Source organism: Bidens hawaiensis, unplaced genomic scaffold, assembly GCF_021521415.1.
Source record: "Bidens hawaiensis isolate Kalapana, Puna unplaced genomic scaffold, B.hawaiensis_p1.1 tig00001382_1, whole genome shotgun sequence".
NCBI lineage: Eukaryota > Viridiplantae > Streptophyta > Magnoliopsida > Asterales > Asteraceae > Bidens > Bidens hawaiensis.
This window is the reverse complement of record NW_027491078.1, coordinates 3,769,139-3,789,020: the sequence shown is the minus strand read 5'-3', so window position 1 is coordinate 3,789,020 and position 19,882 is coordinate 3,769,139. Positions and strand designations below refer to the sequence as shown.

Sequence of the window (19,882 nt, the reverse complement as noted above, 5' to 3'; positions counted from 1 at the left end):
TATGTGCAGTGGTTAACTAGTTTGGGATAAAAGACTTGGTTGCTTAGTATTGTTGTTAGTAAGCTTTAACGCGCGGTTTGGTGTTGCTGCATCCACTTTTGTGTGGTTAACTTGCTGTGACTATTGGCATTGTTACTTTAATAATTTGCATCTTCTTTTTAAGTTTTAGCAAGTATATTTTTTTAATATAATATCTTAGTTTGATATCTTGTGTATACGAGATTTTTCTATACAAAAACATAATTTGGACATACTAATCGTAGCCTCTAAAGAATAGAGCCTTATTATGATAAAAAGAATTTTGATTCTGCCACTGCTTCAAACCATTGTCATTTTACGAGTGGATGTACATAATACGTGAAGCATATAGACCAGAGGGTTTAACATCTTTGACAAGGTATAGAGAACTGTAAAGTAGGGGTGTACCTTGGATTTTTCGGGGCGGGTTATTCGCGTTTCAAAGTTTTAAATCTTGACCCGAAACCCCAAATCTCTCATGGGTTTTTCGTGTTCGGGTAATTTGGGTTCAGGTTTTATCAGGTTGGGTTAATCGGGTTTCGAGTATTCTAGAAAGAAAAGACACAAAAACAAAAAAAAATAAAAAAACTACAATGCTAAAATTAAAATCACATATTCTTCTTTGCTTATAACATACATAATCAAATAATAAACCAATATAACTTGATAAAACAACTCAAAAGAACAGTAAAACTAACTCGAACCATAATGGTATTCAATCGGGCGTGATTTGATTGTTTGATTACGGCTGCTATTAGTAATAAACGGAAAACATAAATTAATAAAAAACAATTGATTAATAATAGTTAGAATGACAACAATCGATTAGAGCCAAATTCTCATAACTTTAGTGGGTAAATTTAATTTCAAAAATTAAAGTTTATTCGGGTTTTTCGGGTTGACCTAAAACTTATAAATCAAACCCGAATTACTCCGGTTCGGGTTAGTCTTTTCTCGGGTTCAGGTTCAGGTTCTTCGGGTCGGGTTAGTTTGGGTTCGGGTACAGGTTTTCTCAGGTTGAGTTTCGGGTAAAAGTGACAGCCTACTGTAAAGTTATAAGTTATAACCTAGTAAAAATGCCTTTTTTTGGGTGTCAAAAATAATTTAAGTTGAGCCATTAAAATGTTTACTCATGCTATTTTATGGTTGTTTTTCGTTTGGTAATAATCACTTGTGCGATAATTTTAAAAATTATACATTTTTTTTAATCGAGAACATGAGGTATCTGCTACTTACATTTATGAGCATTTTTCTAGCGAGGTTGAGCGGCATGTATGTGTAATGTGTGTATGGGTCGACTTTGGATTTAAATGGAACAAAAACCTAAACGTTGGCGTTTTGGTTTTAGGAAGCTAATCGATTTTGGTTTTACGTATGGGTACGGTTTAATTCGATATGTGCTAGTTTTTTGTTTTACATTTGGGCTTGAAATATTTTTGTCTGAATATATTTAGCCTAATATAATGAATTTGGGCCACAACTTTTTACAAAATTACTTGCTAATAAGCATTAAGCTGGACCACTAATCAAATAAAAAACAGTCAAACAAGTCCGTGCGGTTTGGTTCCCAAGTTTAGTTCGGTCGTGAAGTTTGGTTCTTTTATGGAACGAGTTAAAACCGAACCATAATTTTCGATTTTCAAAAAGAATTAGTTTGAGTATGTTATTCCGATGCGTTTTTTATATATATATTAAGGTCAAGTTATTTTGCAAAGGTGGACAAAAATGAGAAGAAACTGAAGCCACACAAAAAAAACCCTCAAAAAAATAAAAAAATAAATAAAAAATCCTATCTCAAAATTTAATAAAAAATAAAAATAAAACAAAAACATAAATGTTTCTACCGTCTTCCTCGTTCTTAAAAAAAAAAAAAAAAACACAATGTTGAGGGAAAAAAATTATTGTGTTTTTTTGTTTATCATTGTGTTTAGTATTTATTTTCGTCATTAATTGTGTCTTTTTTCGTTGGCATTGTGTTTTTTTCTTGATATTGTGTTATATTAAACATTGTGTTATATTTTGCGATTTATTGTGTCTTTTTTAGTTATAATTGTGTATTTTGTTAATTTTCGTCATTTTGTCTTTTCGTTGTGATTTTTTTTTTGAACGGGAATGGCGGGGGAAACATTTTAGTTTTTTAAAAATTTTCGGTTTCTATTTATATTTTGAGTTATGATTTTTTTTTACTTTTTAATATGTTTTTTGTGTGGCCACAAATCCTTTTCACACTTATCATTTTTTGTATCCGTTTATATTTTAACTTTTCCCTATCGGTTAATAAGTTTTTTTTCAGTTTGGAGGAATTTGGTCAAAAGATTGATAGACGGCCAACCAACTAAAAGAGTTTAAACTTGTTGAGATTAAGACCTTGATCAATTTATTTTGTGGGTTAAAAGTGAAATTAGCCCCATTGCTTTCTGCCTAATCAACTTAACCATTAGCACGCTAATACACTGTTAGCAACACATGGCAATACTAATAATTTATTAGTGTACAATAATACATCTTAATCACGGAATGTGTACTTTCACTTCAACTAATTGTTTATTTTAATAGTACATACATAGTAACAACTTTATTGTCAATTTTGGCGTGATCATAGCATTCTCATCTAACCTCTTATCACTAAACCAAAAATTGCAATAAAGCTCATTATATTTTTTCTCTTCATTTCAATTAAATAATACGTTTTTATACCATTATTATTAACTTTCTTCTTTCTCTCACTCACAAGTCACAACCACTTTCAAACAATATTAAAAAATTATAGGGGATGAACAATAACTTTTCAAATATACAGAATAATCACTACTTTTTCTAAAATATAAAAACTCTTCACTCACAACACCCAAAATCACTCTCTAAATTATAAAAACACCCTCACATAACATGAGGGGTTGGATGAGAATGCTCTCACAAATGCCGCATTTTTTGACAACTAGCGTGCTTTTTATTCATCTTTTTGTTTCTAGGGCGTCCGTTAATTTTGTTATTGAAATTCGTTGGAATTTTATTTATAGAAAACTGTAAGATGAGCCCTAATATTGCATCCCTGACCATGAAATTCGTTTGAATTTTCATTATAAAAAGTGAGTTTGTAGGTCACTGGAATGGATCTTGAGAGATTGACACGTTCTACCAGATATGCGGAATCCCTCTTATTAACGCTAACGAATTGTAAACAAGTATAAACGAGAACAATTCACTTTTAACTTCTCTTCTAATGTTTATATTACGATCAACCTTAGAACACGAACTCATGAACCAGATGTTCGTCTTCTCTGGAATATGAGTGGAATGGATGGGAAGATTAACCTAATCACCAACCGAAGGTTACCGAGCTTGTCTTTATATAGTCAGAAACGTTTGTCTCACCCAACCCAAGGGAACATGCTAAGTTCGCTTGGCCCATTAGCCCATCAACTTCGCCTAATACAAACACAAACATATTACATACTCGATTACAAATACGACCTATTTGTTAAGCTATCTATTAAGCTGTTGCCAATTGTCACACATAACATACACCAACAAAGTAGTTTTGAAAATGCAAGCTAAAAGTCCGAATTATAGCCGGAAGAGAAGAAAACTCTATGCTGAATCTTACTACGACTTTGTGAGTCTGTCGTAGTTGGTGTACTGACATATTTAAAATGGTTTATGAACTTATCAATTTGTACAAGTAACAAGTGTGAATGAAGTGATTAAATCTTCATATGAAAAAAGCGTTCATAGTTATATTTAGAAAATTCTACTTTTTATGCTTTTAAAAGTAAAATTTATTATTATTATTATTATTGGGTCGTACTAAATGTACTTTCTCTAATGGTTTTATACTGAATGTACCTATCCCGCTAGTAAATCCGTCACACGACCTCTTTACTTTCATTCACTGAGATGTGCATTCAACATATAAAAGTTACGTTTAGCCTCATCTATTATATCATTTACAACTAGTTTATAAACTTAAACTCTATTACTATTACTACTACTACTATTATTATTCACAAGCATAAAACTTGTATTAAAGTGTATAAAAGCTTGATTTTCTTTGCACACTTATAATTGTATCAAAGATGGATAAAAAGTAAAAAAGTTATAAATAAAAGGTTGAAGGGCAGAAAAGTGTTAAAATTTAATTGGCCCACATAGTAAATATGTGTCAAGCCAAATTTAATAAATAAATATAACTGAAAACCATAAGTAGCATACACTAGTAATTTAGTATGATTAGGAGGGGAATAATAGTTATCAAATTAGTTTTAATGATTACTCATTAATAACACATGTTATCTCTATAAATAAGCTCAATTGATTTGCTAATCAACAACATACTAAGTTTCAATGAAAGGTTTAGCCTCAATTACCTCTCTTCCTTGTTATTCCATTTCTAAGCCAAAAACACAAAGGTTTCTTCAAGTAAGATCCCAAAGCTTTAAAGATGAAGGTACACCATAGAAATATTTATATACCTTTAGAAAAGAATCATATGTTTGATATGATGCAATATGTCAACTATTTTGAATCTTCATGTTTTTATAAAATATATTGATTCGCTTCGTATACACTAGAAACGTTAAGATTACTAAAAGTGAAGGTTTTCGCATATCTTAAATGATCATTGCTTTTAACAATTTGTTCTATGACTAGAAACATTCGTAGTTATCTTTCGTCTTTGTTGAAGTATTAGTAGTTTTTGCTACACACATGTATATGCATGTATAGACATGTATATGGGTATGCGGGTGCGGGTTCAGCAGGTGTGTATGTCTGTTATTTCTATGTATATATATGTTTGTATATACTCTCATCGATTTGGAATTAATCTTTTTACAATATTAGGGTTGTCTTAGATTTAGGTATCTTGAGCAAATATAAATATTTAAGGTGACTATAAAGAACACAAAATCAACATATTATCTAATTTTACATAAAAAAATGTCTCTCAAATTAATTAGTCTCAAATTAATTATAAATCAATTGTATATAGCATTTACTAATTACTAACACTATCATCACATGTGGATGCCATGCGCCAAAATTTTGTTGACATGGATGTCGTGTACATGCTTTTATTTGTCTAGATGTGATCCAAACGGGTTTAAGTGTGAAAAAATAATGATACCTCGATAAAGACATTCACTTCATCAGTTTTGTTTGTTGTTTATGAAAATCGGTTCTTTGGGCACGGTTGATACTTGGATAGTTTGTTTAAAATTCCGCCAAGGTCTTTGTTTGACATAGAATGTTACTTCCATCAACTTTTAACCGCTTTATTAAAACTTCACATCATGTTATATCATCAACATAATTTTTGCACACTTACAACTAATCAAATTTTGGCCGGTTTAACTGGTAACAAGTCAACTTTTTTCTATCACAAGTATGTGTTTTATAAACAAGTTCAGGACTTTAATATATAAAAAAGCAGGTTAAGTGGTTTTTTTTTTAAATAATTATGTTGGTTCCTTAATATCAACTTGAAGAAATAAATTACAGTAACAATTGCATTCATAATCACTACTTACCAAAGACTTATGTTATTAGATTATGTGATACATTAATATTGTGATATGATAATATTGAAGCTTTTAATGTTTAATTAGGTTATTAGAAAATATTTCTAACAGGTTATAATTCAACTATAAAAAGTTGCACTAATTATACAAACTTTGCATTAAATTTTTAATATTGTAATGAGTTTTAGGATCAAATACAAATCATTTGTAACATGAAAATAGAGAGAACCAATTTGTTGTTATTATTAGGATTGTTTTCATAAGTGTTTGCTGTTACTCTTTGTTCGCATTTGCTGATTTTCGATTATGAGACGTTATAAGTATTTTTTTATTTGCATTTTGTTCTTATTATTAGGTTTCTTTATTACGCTGTTATAAGTACTTGCTGTTATTATTTTGTTGATAATTTTGATTTTTTTGTTGTTATTATTAGGGTTTTTTCTTTGTTATTATAAAACGTTGCTTATGTAGATTGGCATTGTTTCCTACGTTCTCAATTTTTGGTAGATTGATATTGTTTCTTACGTTCTCATGTTAAGATAATTTTGTACGTGAACCTTCCCCATTGTAATGGTATATGTTGAATGGTTTTGGTTATAGGAAGCTCATCCAATATTGTGGATGCAAACCTTGGTGTGTTGAGAGCAAGAATAGAACAAGTGATGAAGAATGAGAAGTTGGAATATTCAACACCCAAAACAATGAAAAATATTGGGTGGAACCAAAATAATAACTCAATACAATATACCAACTATGAAACTCAAGACAAGAATGGTCATGTAGCCATGATGACTCGAACCATGGAGGTCGTGGGTTTAGTTGGTGGTTCGATTGGTGTTGTCTTTCTCTTTGGTTCACTTACGATATTCCTCGTTTCTGTTCTTGTTCGTTTGTACTTGTGAAAATGGTGTTGTCGTGTGGTGGCTTTGTGCATACATTTCATGTTCGTTTAACAATGGAGTCCATTAACGTGATAGAACCAATTGAATTTCGTTACACATTCAAAATTAACAACATGATACCAAAAACCTATTTACTTCAATAAAAATTTATGTATATGTATTTATTATAAAACAAAAGTCCCTTAAACAAAATTTTGATACCAATTTTAGAAAATAGATTTATCGGTTTAAACCGCTAAAACCAGCCGAACCATTAACTTGACTAGTTACGATTTGCCTGGAACCCTTTTCAAAACCAGTAAAACAGGACCATCAACAACCCTACTTACTGATGTGCACACTAACAGTAAATAGCGACAAAACAAGTCACAACATGTGTGATTGAATAAGAACTCGTGGACACTTAAGTGGTCGCTGATCATGTCATGAATCGATCTCTCAGAGAAACTTATGTTTGGTTAGAGTAAACTGCAGTTTTTGTCCCTGTGGTTTGTTCAAATATACAGTTTTAGTCCAATAGTTTCAAATTTGCAATTTTCGTTCATGTGGTTTCATTTCACTTGCAATTAAACCCGACCCCACTAACCCCGTTAAGTCTAGTCGTTAAATCCACCATCGTGTCATTCACGCGAGGGAAGTTTTGTCCCTTTTCTCCCCACATAAACCTCAGTCCTGATTCACAATCCCCTCAAGTGAGGGGCTAGGGTGTATTTGGAAAAAAAAAGGACAAAACTGCCCATCACATGAATGACACGCTGATTGATTTCACGACCAGACTTAACGGGGTTAATGGGTCGAGTTTAATTGCAAGTAAAATGAAACCACATAGACCAAAATCACAAATTTGAAACTATTAGACTAAAACAGCATATTTGGACAAACCACATGGACGAAAACCGCAATTTACTCGTTTGGCTATGTACTTGGTTGTTTTAAGTTTTAACACCACAAGCAAACTACTAATCCTGTTAGAATCTGAACATTATGCTTTAGTTACTTGAAATTTAATCGACAAAATCCTATGCATGATCGTTGTTTATATGGATACCGTTATTTTGGAACCCATAACCAACACACAAAGTCTCATCAATCCCTCCGAATCCATATCTATAAAACACTTGTAAAAGGGTCATTGACCATTACAGATGCTTGATTAAACTAGGAGTGTAACCCTAACCCATACATCAAACGCGCAATTTGAATAAAAAACTCGATATCCATCAAGCATATCTTATTTAGTTTAGCATATTAGCTAAAGTTCGGTTTTAGCCCCTTGTATCTGCCTCTTCACTAACGCGGTGTAAATGCCATCCTTACTTAGGAGATCGTCGTGGGTCCCCTGTTCAACTATCTTTCCATCTGATACAACTGCCACCGTATTTGCACTTTTTACTGTTGAAAGCCTATGTGCGATCACCAAAACCGTTCTTCCCTTCATTAAAGATTCCATAGCATCCTAATCATAAACACATTTAAACCAGTCAATTATATATGTTATCAAACAAGGTAGTATACATACAAGTTATATTAATATTATTGAAATATACAAGTTTTAAGGGATTTGATAAATATGAGGTGGAATCTGGTACAAATAAAATTAACTTACTAAACATACAAATAACTAGTGTAATTATAGTTTTGAACTTAGAGTAATTATGTTATAAAAAATAAAATAGTGTAATAATACTTGCTATGGTTCAAAAGTTTGGGGGAGTAATGATAATTGCAGCAGTGTTAACATAATTATTCTAGTTATTTGTACACTTCTCACGATAAAAGTCATTTGTATATGATTCATACACTGATAAATATAACAACAAATTTATGGTAACTAATTTTCAATAATGAGGGTTGGTTAACCAACTTATGGATATTAACTTATTATCAACTATATGCATAAATGAACAATACACAATAACCATAATTTTACCTTTATTCATGTTTTACACACAAATAATCTTTAAAAAAAGTCTCTTAAATCATTTTATTTAAAAGTTGTCATTATTAAAATACATCAAATTTCCATTATCATATTAAACACTAAATTTTTTATAGACAAAATAATTCAGGTCAAACCACCCCTTTTAAAAACCTTCAAAATCATATTTGACACCAAAAACTTAAAGAAAAGTCAATGTTTCGGGTCAACCCAACCAAATTTCACTAGTTGCATATTTGATATTATTATTATTAGCAGTAGTAGTATTGAAGAAAGCAAGTAAATTAAATTGACCTGAACCAAATACTCGCTTTCGGCATCCAACGCGCTCGTAGCTTCATCTAAAAGAAGAATCTTCGGGTTCATCAATAGAGCTCTCGCTATTGCAACTCTCTGCTTTTGACCACCCGAAAGCCTCACGCCACGTTCTCCAACAAACGTCTTATATTTTTCAGGAAACTTCGATATAAAATCATGCGCATTCGCCATTTTCTGTACACATCAACGGTTATGAGTCACGGTCAAACAAAGTCAAACATGTGCAGTTTGAAGTTTGAACAAACACTTACCGCTGCGTTTTCAATCTCTTCTTCACTTGCTTTTCCATCAAGTCCATAAGCAATGTTCTCTTCAATTGAACAGTTGAAAAGTATAGGCTCTTGACTCACTATGCTGATCTGGCATTTTGTTGACACGTCAGCGACTATGGTCAATCTTGTAAAAAATTTCAAGTTTCGATTTTTAATTATTTACCCTTTTGTGTAGATGTTCATGTGATATTTCTACTAAAGGAACTCCATTTATCAAGATTCTACCTTTAATGGGATCATAAAATCTTTCGATCAGATTCGCTATCGTGGTCTGCAACAACAAAAAAAACATTATTCAAATATTCATTTTATTTTGGTAAAAATAATGTTTTTATAATCATTTATTAATTTTCGATGTACCTTTCCACCACCACTAGGACCAACAAGTGCAACTTTTGAACCAGGAGATAGTTTCAAATTTATACCCTGAAATATAATAAAAAATAATATGTCAAAACTCAAAACTATGTCTTTTTTTATTTCATAATTTTCATAATGTATGTTATATTTTAATAAATATAATTACCTCGAGCACCATGTGACGAGGACGGGAAGGATATGCAAACCAGACATCATCCAACTCCACCTCAGCATCTCCATCCCTTTTAATAAGAATAATAAATCGTTTACCGACAAATAAAACATGCAAAGTCGACACTTGCTCAAGTTTAGTGTTTAAAAATATAGTTTGTTAACTATTTTAATTAGTTTAAACAAAAAGTAAAATAAAAGAAATAAAAATCATCATTTTTTATTTATAGAATTATGGCTAGTGATTTAGTGGTTATAATTAATAAAATATTAAAATATTGAATAGTAAATTGAATAGTAACTTTGTGAGCATGATGGAATCTCCTTTATAATATATATATATATTAATATATCTAATTTGTAGTTTTGACAATGTGTATCATTAGGTAAGACAAGATACTTAAGAGGGTGAAATTACTAAACTAACCCCATGGGACACTTCTTTCCTGATTGTGGCATCGAAGAAACACGGTCAAGAAGCTGAAAAACTCTCCTACTTGCTCCTGCAGCTTTCATTGCCACTGTGTAAATGCTAGACAGCCCAGAAACAGAGGTCCCAACTGCAAAAAAGATAAAATAATACTTGGTTATTCGAATTTATTCATCTTATAGAAATAAAAAATTAAACAATTGTTTATGTTTTAAATACCAGTGAGACTATAAAGAATGAAGGAAGTAAGGTTTCCTGCACTCATGGACCCTGCTATTGTTAAATTAGCTCCGTATATCACTACTACGATAACTGATAGTGTTGATGCTGCATTCAGACCTCCAAAGAATAAACCTACTACTTTCTGCAAATAAAAAATGTATTCAAAAAACAAAAGATTATGTTTTTATGCAAAAAAGATGTGTTGAAAAAACAAAGATTATGTTTTTATGATAACAAAAATGTGTTGAAAGATTATATTTTTACGATAAAAAATGTGTTGAAGAAAGAAGGATTATGTTTTTATGTTAAAAATAAGTGTGGAAATATAATGTTTTATGATAAAAAAATGTGTTGAAAATAAAGGACTGTATTTTTAGGTTTTTATGATAAAAAAATGTGTTGGAAAAACAAAAGGAGGGCTGAGAAGGTACTCACAGCATACTGAAGTCCAAGTTTTAACGTTTCGTTGACTTTCTCAGAGTACCTTGAAATCTCATAGTTCTCTTGAGCAAAAGATCTCACAGTGCGTACCGCACCAAAAGATTCCTACAAAGCAAGAAAATTTTCGTAATGGCAAGCTTAATTTTGAGAATTAATATTTCTTCCATCTACTGAGAACCCGAAACAATTACATGAACTACTTGTCAAGTTAAATATTGCAATTTAATAAAACGTTGGGGGTGTGCACAAAACCAAAATAATCGAATCATAACAAGAATAACAGACGTAACCAAACCGAAATAACTGAGCCCAATGACAAAATTGACGGTTTGGTTTTTTGTTTTATAAAAAAACCAATTTTGGTTTTGCTATCAACCAAAAACCGAAAACCAAACCGGATAAACCAAATTTAAGTAATTTAGGTCCAAATGTGTAATAATCAACTAATCATTAATTAACAATAACAACAAGGCCCCAAATTCATTATCTTGGAACGTTTTTTGCCCGAAACTTCAAAGCTCAAATGGTAAAACTGAAGAGTTTTCAAGAATCCAAAAACCGACCCATGCACACACCCTAAATTGAGACTATGGAGCTTGAACATAATTAAAAAATTGGTCTTTCTTTTTCAAGAAAAATCTTGACAATTAACACGTGCTACTTTAATGTTATAGTTAAAAAATTATAAACCTTCAATGGTAATACATTTGAATTTTGAAATAAAATGGATGAACTAACAAACCTCAGCAATTGAAGAAGCAACAGCTGCAGCAGCTTGAGTCTTGTGAGAAACTTCACGGAGATAACGTCCAACTTGGCGTACAGCAATTGAAATACCAGGAACAACAACCAAAGCCAATACTATTAAAAACAATAATAAAAAAAATTATAAGAAACACACTGAAACTGACAAAATGAAAATCAAAGTTAATTTTTAACCAAAACGGTTGCATTACATGTTAGCTTCCATGATGTAGCAAACATGAACCCGAGACCAATAAACGCAGTAGAAAGATTCCTTAAAATCTCGGAAACATTTGAAGTTGCAGCATTTTTAATGATTTGAGTATCTTCAGAAAGCCTGCTAAGAAGCTCCCCTGTTCGTGTGACATCAAAGAAAGCTATTTCCTGCAATAATATTTATAAAAATAAAAATAATAAAAAAAGTAATGAACGGTTTTTTTTTTTTTTTTTTTTTGTAACAGGAAGTGATCTATACTTGATTAATGAGGTGTGTGAACAGGTTCTTTCTCAATGTAGCAACAATTCTTTCACTTGCAGAAGAAAATAACCATGCTCGAAGTGCAGTGCAGATGGAACTGAAAACAGCAAACAGGTCAAAATTGTCGAGACGAAGAATTATTAAAGAAATAAAGCTACTTTAAAATTTTCATACCCAATTATAACAATCAGAAAGATTCCAAGAATGGTTCTGTTGACTTCGCTTACAGCTTCACTTTTCTGTTCAGGTGTTCGGAGATCACCCGAAACTATGTCAATTATGGTCCCACCAAACCTCGGCTGCAATGTAAATAACAAAATCATAATGCTTAACCATATAATCATATCTTGGAATTAATGCATTTCGGAATGTAGGTTTCGTAGTTATCAAAACCCTGGATAATCTCTTTGAATCTTGTATGAATCACTTTCAAATTAAAGAATTTTGTCAATTGACAGTACTTCAAAATCTACCAAAATCGGATAACTCATAAAAAACACAAGAACAAGTATTGTTTTCTATATGAAAACCATACAATAATTCGTATGCAAAAACGTTATGTAAAACACAACAAAGACCTCCTTTTATTAGTGTGGAATATTCAAGTGTTTTGTGGAAACGCGGAAACTTTTCGTGAAAGAATACAAAAATAGTTAGTGCTTGAAAAGAGTTCAGCGGGTCGTGCACAGTAACTCAACAACTCAATGACGCCGAAGAAAGATAACTTTGTTTTCAGTATGATCGGTTTTGCTATTCAAAAGGGGGTAGCGGTGCAGCTTGTTGCCCGCTTACCTTTCTCTGTATTGTAATTGGATCCTTTTATTTTATGGAAAAAAAAAGTTTTACTGATAAAAAAAAAGTTGGTGCTTATAATAAACCTAACGAACACAAAATGGCATGTTCGTGTTCGTTTGTTTAACTTTAACCAGCCAAACACACAAACAATTGAACACGAACAACTAAATGAACGGGGTAAAGAGTCCGTGCTCGTTCATTAGGAAAATGAGCATGTTTATGAACATAAATGAACGAGCGAGACATGCATTCATGTTCGTTCATTTATCAAATAAACGAACATAAGTGAACTTCCCACCGAATGGTTAACAAATGGTTCACTAAACGTTTGGTTCATTTACAAGTTTACTGACAGTTATTCATAACTTCATATGCATATTTTGAACTTAAAAGAGGAAAAGATGCACACATACAATCAATATACTTGATGTCGACGCAATCAACAACGCGATGGTACCAACAATCAACCTCCCCGCCTCAGGTTTCGCCTGTTAAACGATCAACAACCATCTAAAACAAACCGAAAAACACAACACAATCACATACCAACAAAACCGTAAACCGAAAACTCACATCCACTTACCAAAGCAAGCACTCTAACATAACTCACATTAGCAGCCTACAAAGTTAAAACAATTTCAATCAATTTTCACTCAGGCATTTCATCAAACAGCTTATATGCACAAACTTAAACCCGAAACAAGACTCCAAATTACCGGCACTGCGTCTCCCAGTTCAAGATCCCCTTGCTCACCATTAGCCAATGGATCATTTCTCCTCAAACCCTGAAACCAATTATGTTAAAAACAGTAAAAAAATATATAAAAATTGATTTTTTTTATATTTTTTTGGTTAATACATACATTCCTGTTAAGCAGTGGGGTTCTTTCACCTCTTAATGCATGCATACCACCACCACCACCACCACCACCATGGAACATATTATATTGATTCAACTGGTGATTGAATTGATTTGAAATTAATAGTTTTGATGGTGAATTATTATTATTATATCAGTATATGGGAATGAGTATAATATTTATAGAATTTTGATGGTGTGAAGATTGACGTCATTAGTTACGTTAAGGGTTTTGTTGTGGACTGTAGCTTCTTGTATTATAGGTATGGTGTGAATGTAATAATAATAACAATAATATTAATAATAATTTTGATTGGAAGTTTTAATGTTATTATTAAAAGGCCAATAATCATATCTTATCCTATCTTATTATACTATTATAAAGCAACACATCTTTTTCACGTGTCATTTAACTTGATTATCTATATAGGATGCCAAGTATACAATTTATATAAATATATTATCCACCTAAGAGCATTCACGGCCCGTTCCCTATAAATATGTGAGGGAGATTTGTAAATTATATGGTATGGTTATGAGTAGAGGAGAAAGAAAAGGTTTTACGGGAAAGTTAAATTTGGGGTTTCATTGTTCATACCGTATAATTTTTTAATATTTTCTAAAAGTGGTTGTGAGTGGAAGAAAGAGAAAAGATAATGATGAAGGTATAAAAAGTATTATTTAATTAAATAGGAGAGAGAAAAAACAGTGATTTTTAGTGTAATTATATGATATATATGGATATATGGTAGGAAATGGGTTGGGAATGCTCTTTTAAAAACTGACTCCTAAGTTAAATAATGTTTCAAAATAAATAGTTATAATCGGTATAAAAGACAATTAATTGTTTTCATTGTTATTTTCTAAAATTTAAAGACTTTGTTTTTTATTTCTTTTGGATTTTGATAAATTATTTGTGAACGTTTGAATTGGATGTACAGATGTTTGGAATGAAATGGTGGTTGAAGTTACGAAGTTTTGATTTTATTGTTGCTTTATTAACAGTTTAATTAAAATTATAATTGTTATATCTCATTGTTATTTTCATATTTGTAGCATTCTTTATGTTGTGTACTTATATGTTTTATAATTTCAATAAAAATAGTTTTTATAGCACACAACTTATGTTACAACATCTACATGTTTACGATTCATAGCTTACAACATATGATTTCAGTACATGATAAAGTTTTAATTAATATGTTTTTTTATTTTATTTTATGGTATAAGTTAGAAAAATGTTTTAAATTGTTATCTATCTATGTTTTTCTTTACATGTTATTTTTTTTAATTAAAACAACAATGTGATACCTTATATTAATAATGTTAGATTATCTGTCGTTTACAATTCATAAAAATGTATAACACACACACACACATATATATATATATATATAAAGTTTTATATATTTTTACCCATGTGTAACACGGGATCTAACCTAGTTTAAATAAAGAATAACAAAAATCCCTTAAATTAGGCAAATTATTATATAATAAGGTTTGGGTTGTCATATTTTATCTGTTTCAAGTTGGGTTTGTGTTATTGTTTTTATTTAAGGGTCAAGTTGTTATATAAAAAAGGCAAAATTGAGAATGATAAGAAATATTTGTGATAAAAAAAACCTAAAAAATTAATAAAATAAATCATAATTCAAAATAAAAAAAAAACAAAAATATTTCCACCCGTCTTTCTTGTTTTCAACAAAAAAAAATACACATTGTTGAGGGAAAAAAATTATTGTATCGTTTTTATTTATAGTTGTGTTCTTTTTGTTTATTTTCGTCATTAATTGTGTCTTTTTTTTATTAATATTGTGTTATATTTTGCTCGACATTGTGTTATATTTTGCAATCTATTTATTGTGTTTTTTTGTTTATTTTCATCATTGTGTCTTTTTTTTTTCTCGATATTGTGTCTTTTTCGTGCTGGGGGGGGGGGGGGGGTTGAACCAGAAAGACGGGAGAAATATTTTAACTTTTTTACTTTTTTTGGTTTTTATTTATATTTTGAGTTATGATCTTTTTTTATTTTCTTTTTTTTCACAAATGCTTCTCACATTTTTTATTTCTGTCTCACTTTGCAGTTTAACGTTTTCCTTTATTTAAATGTGTCATGTTTAGTTTACCTTTTTAACATGCTAAATTAAACATGTTGGCTTATTTTTAACGTGTTTCTTATAAACCCCGGTCAAAATGTTTGTAACTTGATTATTATCCGTAAATTTGTCAATTTGTTTAAAATGTTTAGATAGTAAAATAAATTGAGTTCAAGTTAATATTTTTGACACAACGTAAGACTCATCACTATGGGGGCGCGGAAGGGGGGGAAGGGGCTCGGAAAGGGGGGGGGACACCATGGCGGGGCGCGGAGGGAGGAAGGGTGGAAGGGACGATGGGCGCGGTGAGGGGTGAGGTGGGGGGCCCACCACCAACGGCTAACTTTTTTGACCGTTAAAAAAATTAAATTAAATTAAATTAACATTTCTATATAAATTTAAACCTTTTTCTCAATTTTACTCAAACAACTTTCATCTTCACACCAAATTTAACCATCTTCACACCAAATTTAACCATCTTCACAACATTCATCTTCACACCAAATCATGAATCCTAACCCAAACCCGAACCCGAACCCGAACCCGAACATGAGCTCAAGCTCAACACTAAACCCAAACCCGAACCCGAATCAAAACCCGTGGGATCCGAGTTGTATGTGGTAGACTAGTTTGCTCGCAAATAACATCGACCTTAGCAACCCTTTCTATGCAAATCAACAACGACCGACGATTCCTCCACCCATGCCATCGTTTACCCCCGATATGTTATTTCGGGCGCTAATGCCGTATACGTCCTCTCAAGTACCACAAACCCAAATACCCAAAACGCAAGTCTGACGTCCAAAAAGAAGTCATAAAAAAAAGAACCCGGGTGACGTTCGAACAACCGAAAAGGGCGAATGACAAATGTGGGAAGCGGACGGGGTAATGGCGTTAGCGTTAGTGTGGATCGACTCTTCCGAAGACTCGATTCAAGGTATATTATAAAAATATTTATATGTTTTCCATGTTATATTTTTTTGTTTACTAACATTAAGCTTTTATATGTATCGAAGGTGACGGCAAACATTCGCCGGAGTTTTGGATACAAATACGCACCAAGTTCTTTGCTTTAATGGGTCGAGGAGAGTATCGCGGGAATGATTCCGTCTACAACAAATGGAAGTCGTTACGCACAATAATAACCGACTTCACAGCCATTCACACCCGCGTGCAGAACAACAGAAAAAGCAGCATGAGCGATACCGATGTGTTGGAGGCCGGCTTAAAACAATACAAAGCCCTTTATAATAAAGATTTTAGCATGTTGGATGTTTGGAGATAATGCATAAGCTCGCCAAAGTGGCATACGGTCCCGACATCATCACCACCGCGACCGTCCAAACGGTCAAAGACAACGTCTACTTCGGCCGATCAATCGCCGTCGTAGCCCATGTCCGATGGTCGTTGTCAAATTAATCTAAACGAGTTGGATCCGGAGTTAATTTTTAACGAACCGAATGAGTTGCCATGGCCGTTAGGAAGAGATAAAGCCAAGGCGGCGATTAGAGGTGGAGGATCTTCGTCCAGAACCACATCCTCTAAGAGTTCCGACACGAGCTCGCATCTTGAAAACTTAGAGCGGAGGCTAGCCGAGATTGCCAACATTAAAAAACGAAGACAGGAGGGCCTCATGAAGGTGCACGAAGAAAGAAAGGCGATGCTTGCGGAATACAAAAGCGATCCACAAGGAGCGAACGAAACAAAGGGAACTCGAGCTCATCACAATCACATCTAGATCCTGTGTTGCGGGCGGTGATGGAAAAAAGAAGAGCAAAGATATTGGCCAAATATGTAAACGAGGACGAGGACGACGACGATGAGTATTAGTTATATTTTTATTTGTAGGATTTTGTTTTTATTCGTAGGGTTTTTATTTTTATTTGTATTGGTTTTTTTGTTTTTAAAAAAAAAATAAAATAAAAAAGGTTGGGCTTCGAAGCCCCCTCACCATAGAGGGGCATTATGCCATGGGGCTTCGATGCCCCCCAGTGTCTACGTGGCGCTGACGTGGCACTGTGGAGGGGATTCGAAGTCATTCGAAGCCTCCCACCATAGCACGCGGCCTAATTGCGTTTTCATCCCACGTCGGACTTTTTTTATCCTAACTATCCATAGAAGATTCCAACCTAGTTTTTAGCCTTTTTAGGGAAGATACTCAACTTATGCATGCCATGCAAGTTATTCACTTTTTTTATCCCAACTAATGCTTGTTGTATTAGAAATTTTTTGTGTAATGTCACTATATAGTTCTATACCTAAAATATACGACTTTCTTTCCTTAGCATATTTTCATAAGCCTCCTCTTATGGAAATAGAATCTTGTCGCAAAGCTCTGATTAGGATAAATGGCGGATCATTATTGGGCCATATCAACTTTAAATTTTTTTTTAGTTTTAGTATCATACGAACGTAACAAATATAAAAACACATAGTTTCGAATCACTATTGGGCCATATCAACTTTCCATATTTCATACAATGCTAACGAAACAAATATATAAAAAAACGACAAATAAATTTAAACACACAGGCTGTAAATTTCTCCTCTTTGGTTTTTGAACGCTTGAAATCGAGCCGAAAGAATATTTGAACTTGGACCGATATTTTTATTTTCTTGCAAATAATTAACCATATTTGAACTTGAAGTTGGAATATTTAAACTTGGTGAGGAACTGATGTCATCGTTTTCTTTTCTTTGACGTTTAAAAATGTTGCTAATAAGAGATTGTTTACTCATCTTCAAAGTTCCCGAAACAAAATTTGAACCAAAAACCTAAGATCAATTCCAATTTACACATAAAACTAAAAGCTAAGTCCCTAATTCATTCAAATTTAAACATAACCCTAAATACCTAATCAATTCCAATTTAAACATAAACCCTAAATCCCAAATTAATTCAAATTTAAACATAACCCTAAATCCCTAAATACAATAAATCTTACCGGAAAGATGGAGGCCGGAGATGGAGCGGCTAGTGGCGGACGTGGTGGTGGCTGGTCTTGTGCGTCAGGTTGCTGAGCAGAGGAATCCACTTCTTTTTTTTTTTTTTATTATTATTGTGTTATTTGGGCTTTTGTTGGGTTTAAGTATTAAATTGGTTGGACTAATGGGCTTAAAATACATAAAGGTAACATTATTTTTTGTTCAGGGGTAACGAAATACAAAAAACCGACCCAAAATTTTTTTTAACACTACCGGTTAAACGTTGAGGGGTAGCGGAGGCTACCCCTCCTAATATGCTACCTCCGCCACTGATATCAACCAAATTCACATTAGTGCACCGCCTGAATCCTAGTAGCTCCATCACAACACACCGAGTAAAACACTTGTTAATTACAAAATTCTAGCCCCACACATGAGAAACATGAAATGTAGACCCACACTCGTAGAAAACATAAAAATATTTCGTCTCGCAAGCTCTCATTTATCCTCATTTGTCATCAACTGCTCATTGTTTATTTGCTATAGGGGTGTGCATGGGTTGGTTTGGGGCGACTTTTGGCCAAACCCATAACCATAACCGATATAGCGGTTAATAGATAACCATAACCATAACCGATCTGTCATGGCGGTTTTGATTAATCGGTTTTAACGGTTATAGCAAGTCGGTTATGGGTAGGTTAACCGTAACCAAAATATTGTGAACACTGAATAGTCGCTAACTGTATTTTTAAATTCAAATATATACTTTTTTTACTGCAATTTATTGAATAATTAAATAATTGAAATGACAATTTGGATGGAAATTCAAAACGACAATTATGGAACATTGAAATGAATATAGTAACCAATATCACCAATATTATTGGCCTAAAGGTGTGCAAATTTTTTTCTGTAACGACAATAAATGTAAAAATATCCCATTGATGCACTAATTCTAATTTCAAAATCCTTATTTCTCGATGAATAGTTATATAAATGGGGCGGTTCCGTTATGGCGGGTTTGGAATTAACCTAACCAAAACCGACTCACATTTGGCGGTTTTCAGAAATTCATTAAACCGACCCACCGGTTATATCAGTTATCGTTTATGTCGGTTATGGTTCGGTTTGCGATTATGACGGTTAATTTGCTCACCTCTAATTTCCTATATGTTTGTGTCTACTTTAAATCAAGGATTCCATTGGTTTTAGAATATTATATTTTTTTACCGATGAACATACACTCTATACTTTATACTTATTTGGTTTTACTCTTAAAATCACAACACTTGTACTTTATTGAATTTGAACATGTTACCACTTGGTTGAAGAATTACAACATCACCACTTTAACACGTTATTATGTTGATTCATAAAATTAATAAAGTAGACA

The 19,882-nt window shown here is 32.4% G+C and overlaps 1 protein-coding gene across 1 annotated transcript; it reads right to left on the bottom strand.

The window, feature by feature from the left end:
* Positions 1-7,522: 7,522 nt before the first annotated feature.
* LOC143573682 (ABC transporter B family member 25-like) lies at positions 7,523-13,582 on the bottom strand. Its single transcript, XM_077058496.1, has 17 exons — positions 13,473-13,582; positions 13,326-13,394; positions 13,193-13,228; positions 13,023-13,097; positions 11,989-12,113; positions 11,812-11,911; positions 11,549-11,720; positions 11,335-11,453; positions 10,587-10,697; positions 10,149-10,293; positions 9,927-10,059; positions 9,495-9,570; positions 9,329-9,394; positions 9,132-9,239; positions 8,948-9,055; positions 8,673-8,870; positions 7,523-7,895 (listed from the first exon to the last, which is right to left on the bottom strand). Exons 1-17 carry the CDS (start codon positions 13,548-13,550, stop codon positions 7,692-7,694), a joined length of 1,923 nt encoding a protein of 640 aa, XP_076914611.1. The 5' UTR covers positions 13,551-13,582; the 3' UTR covers positions 7,523-7,691.
* Positions 13,583-19,882: the final 6,300 nt, after the last annotated feature.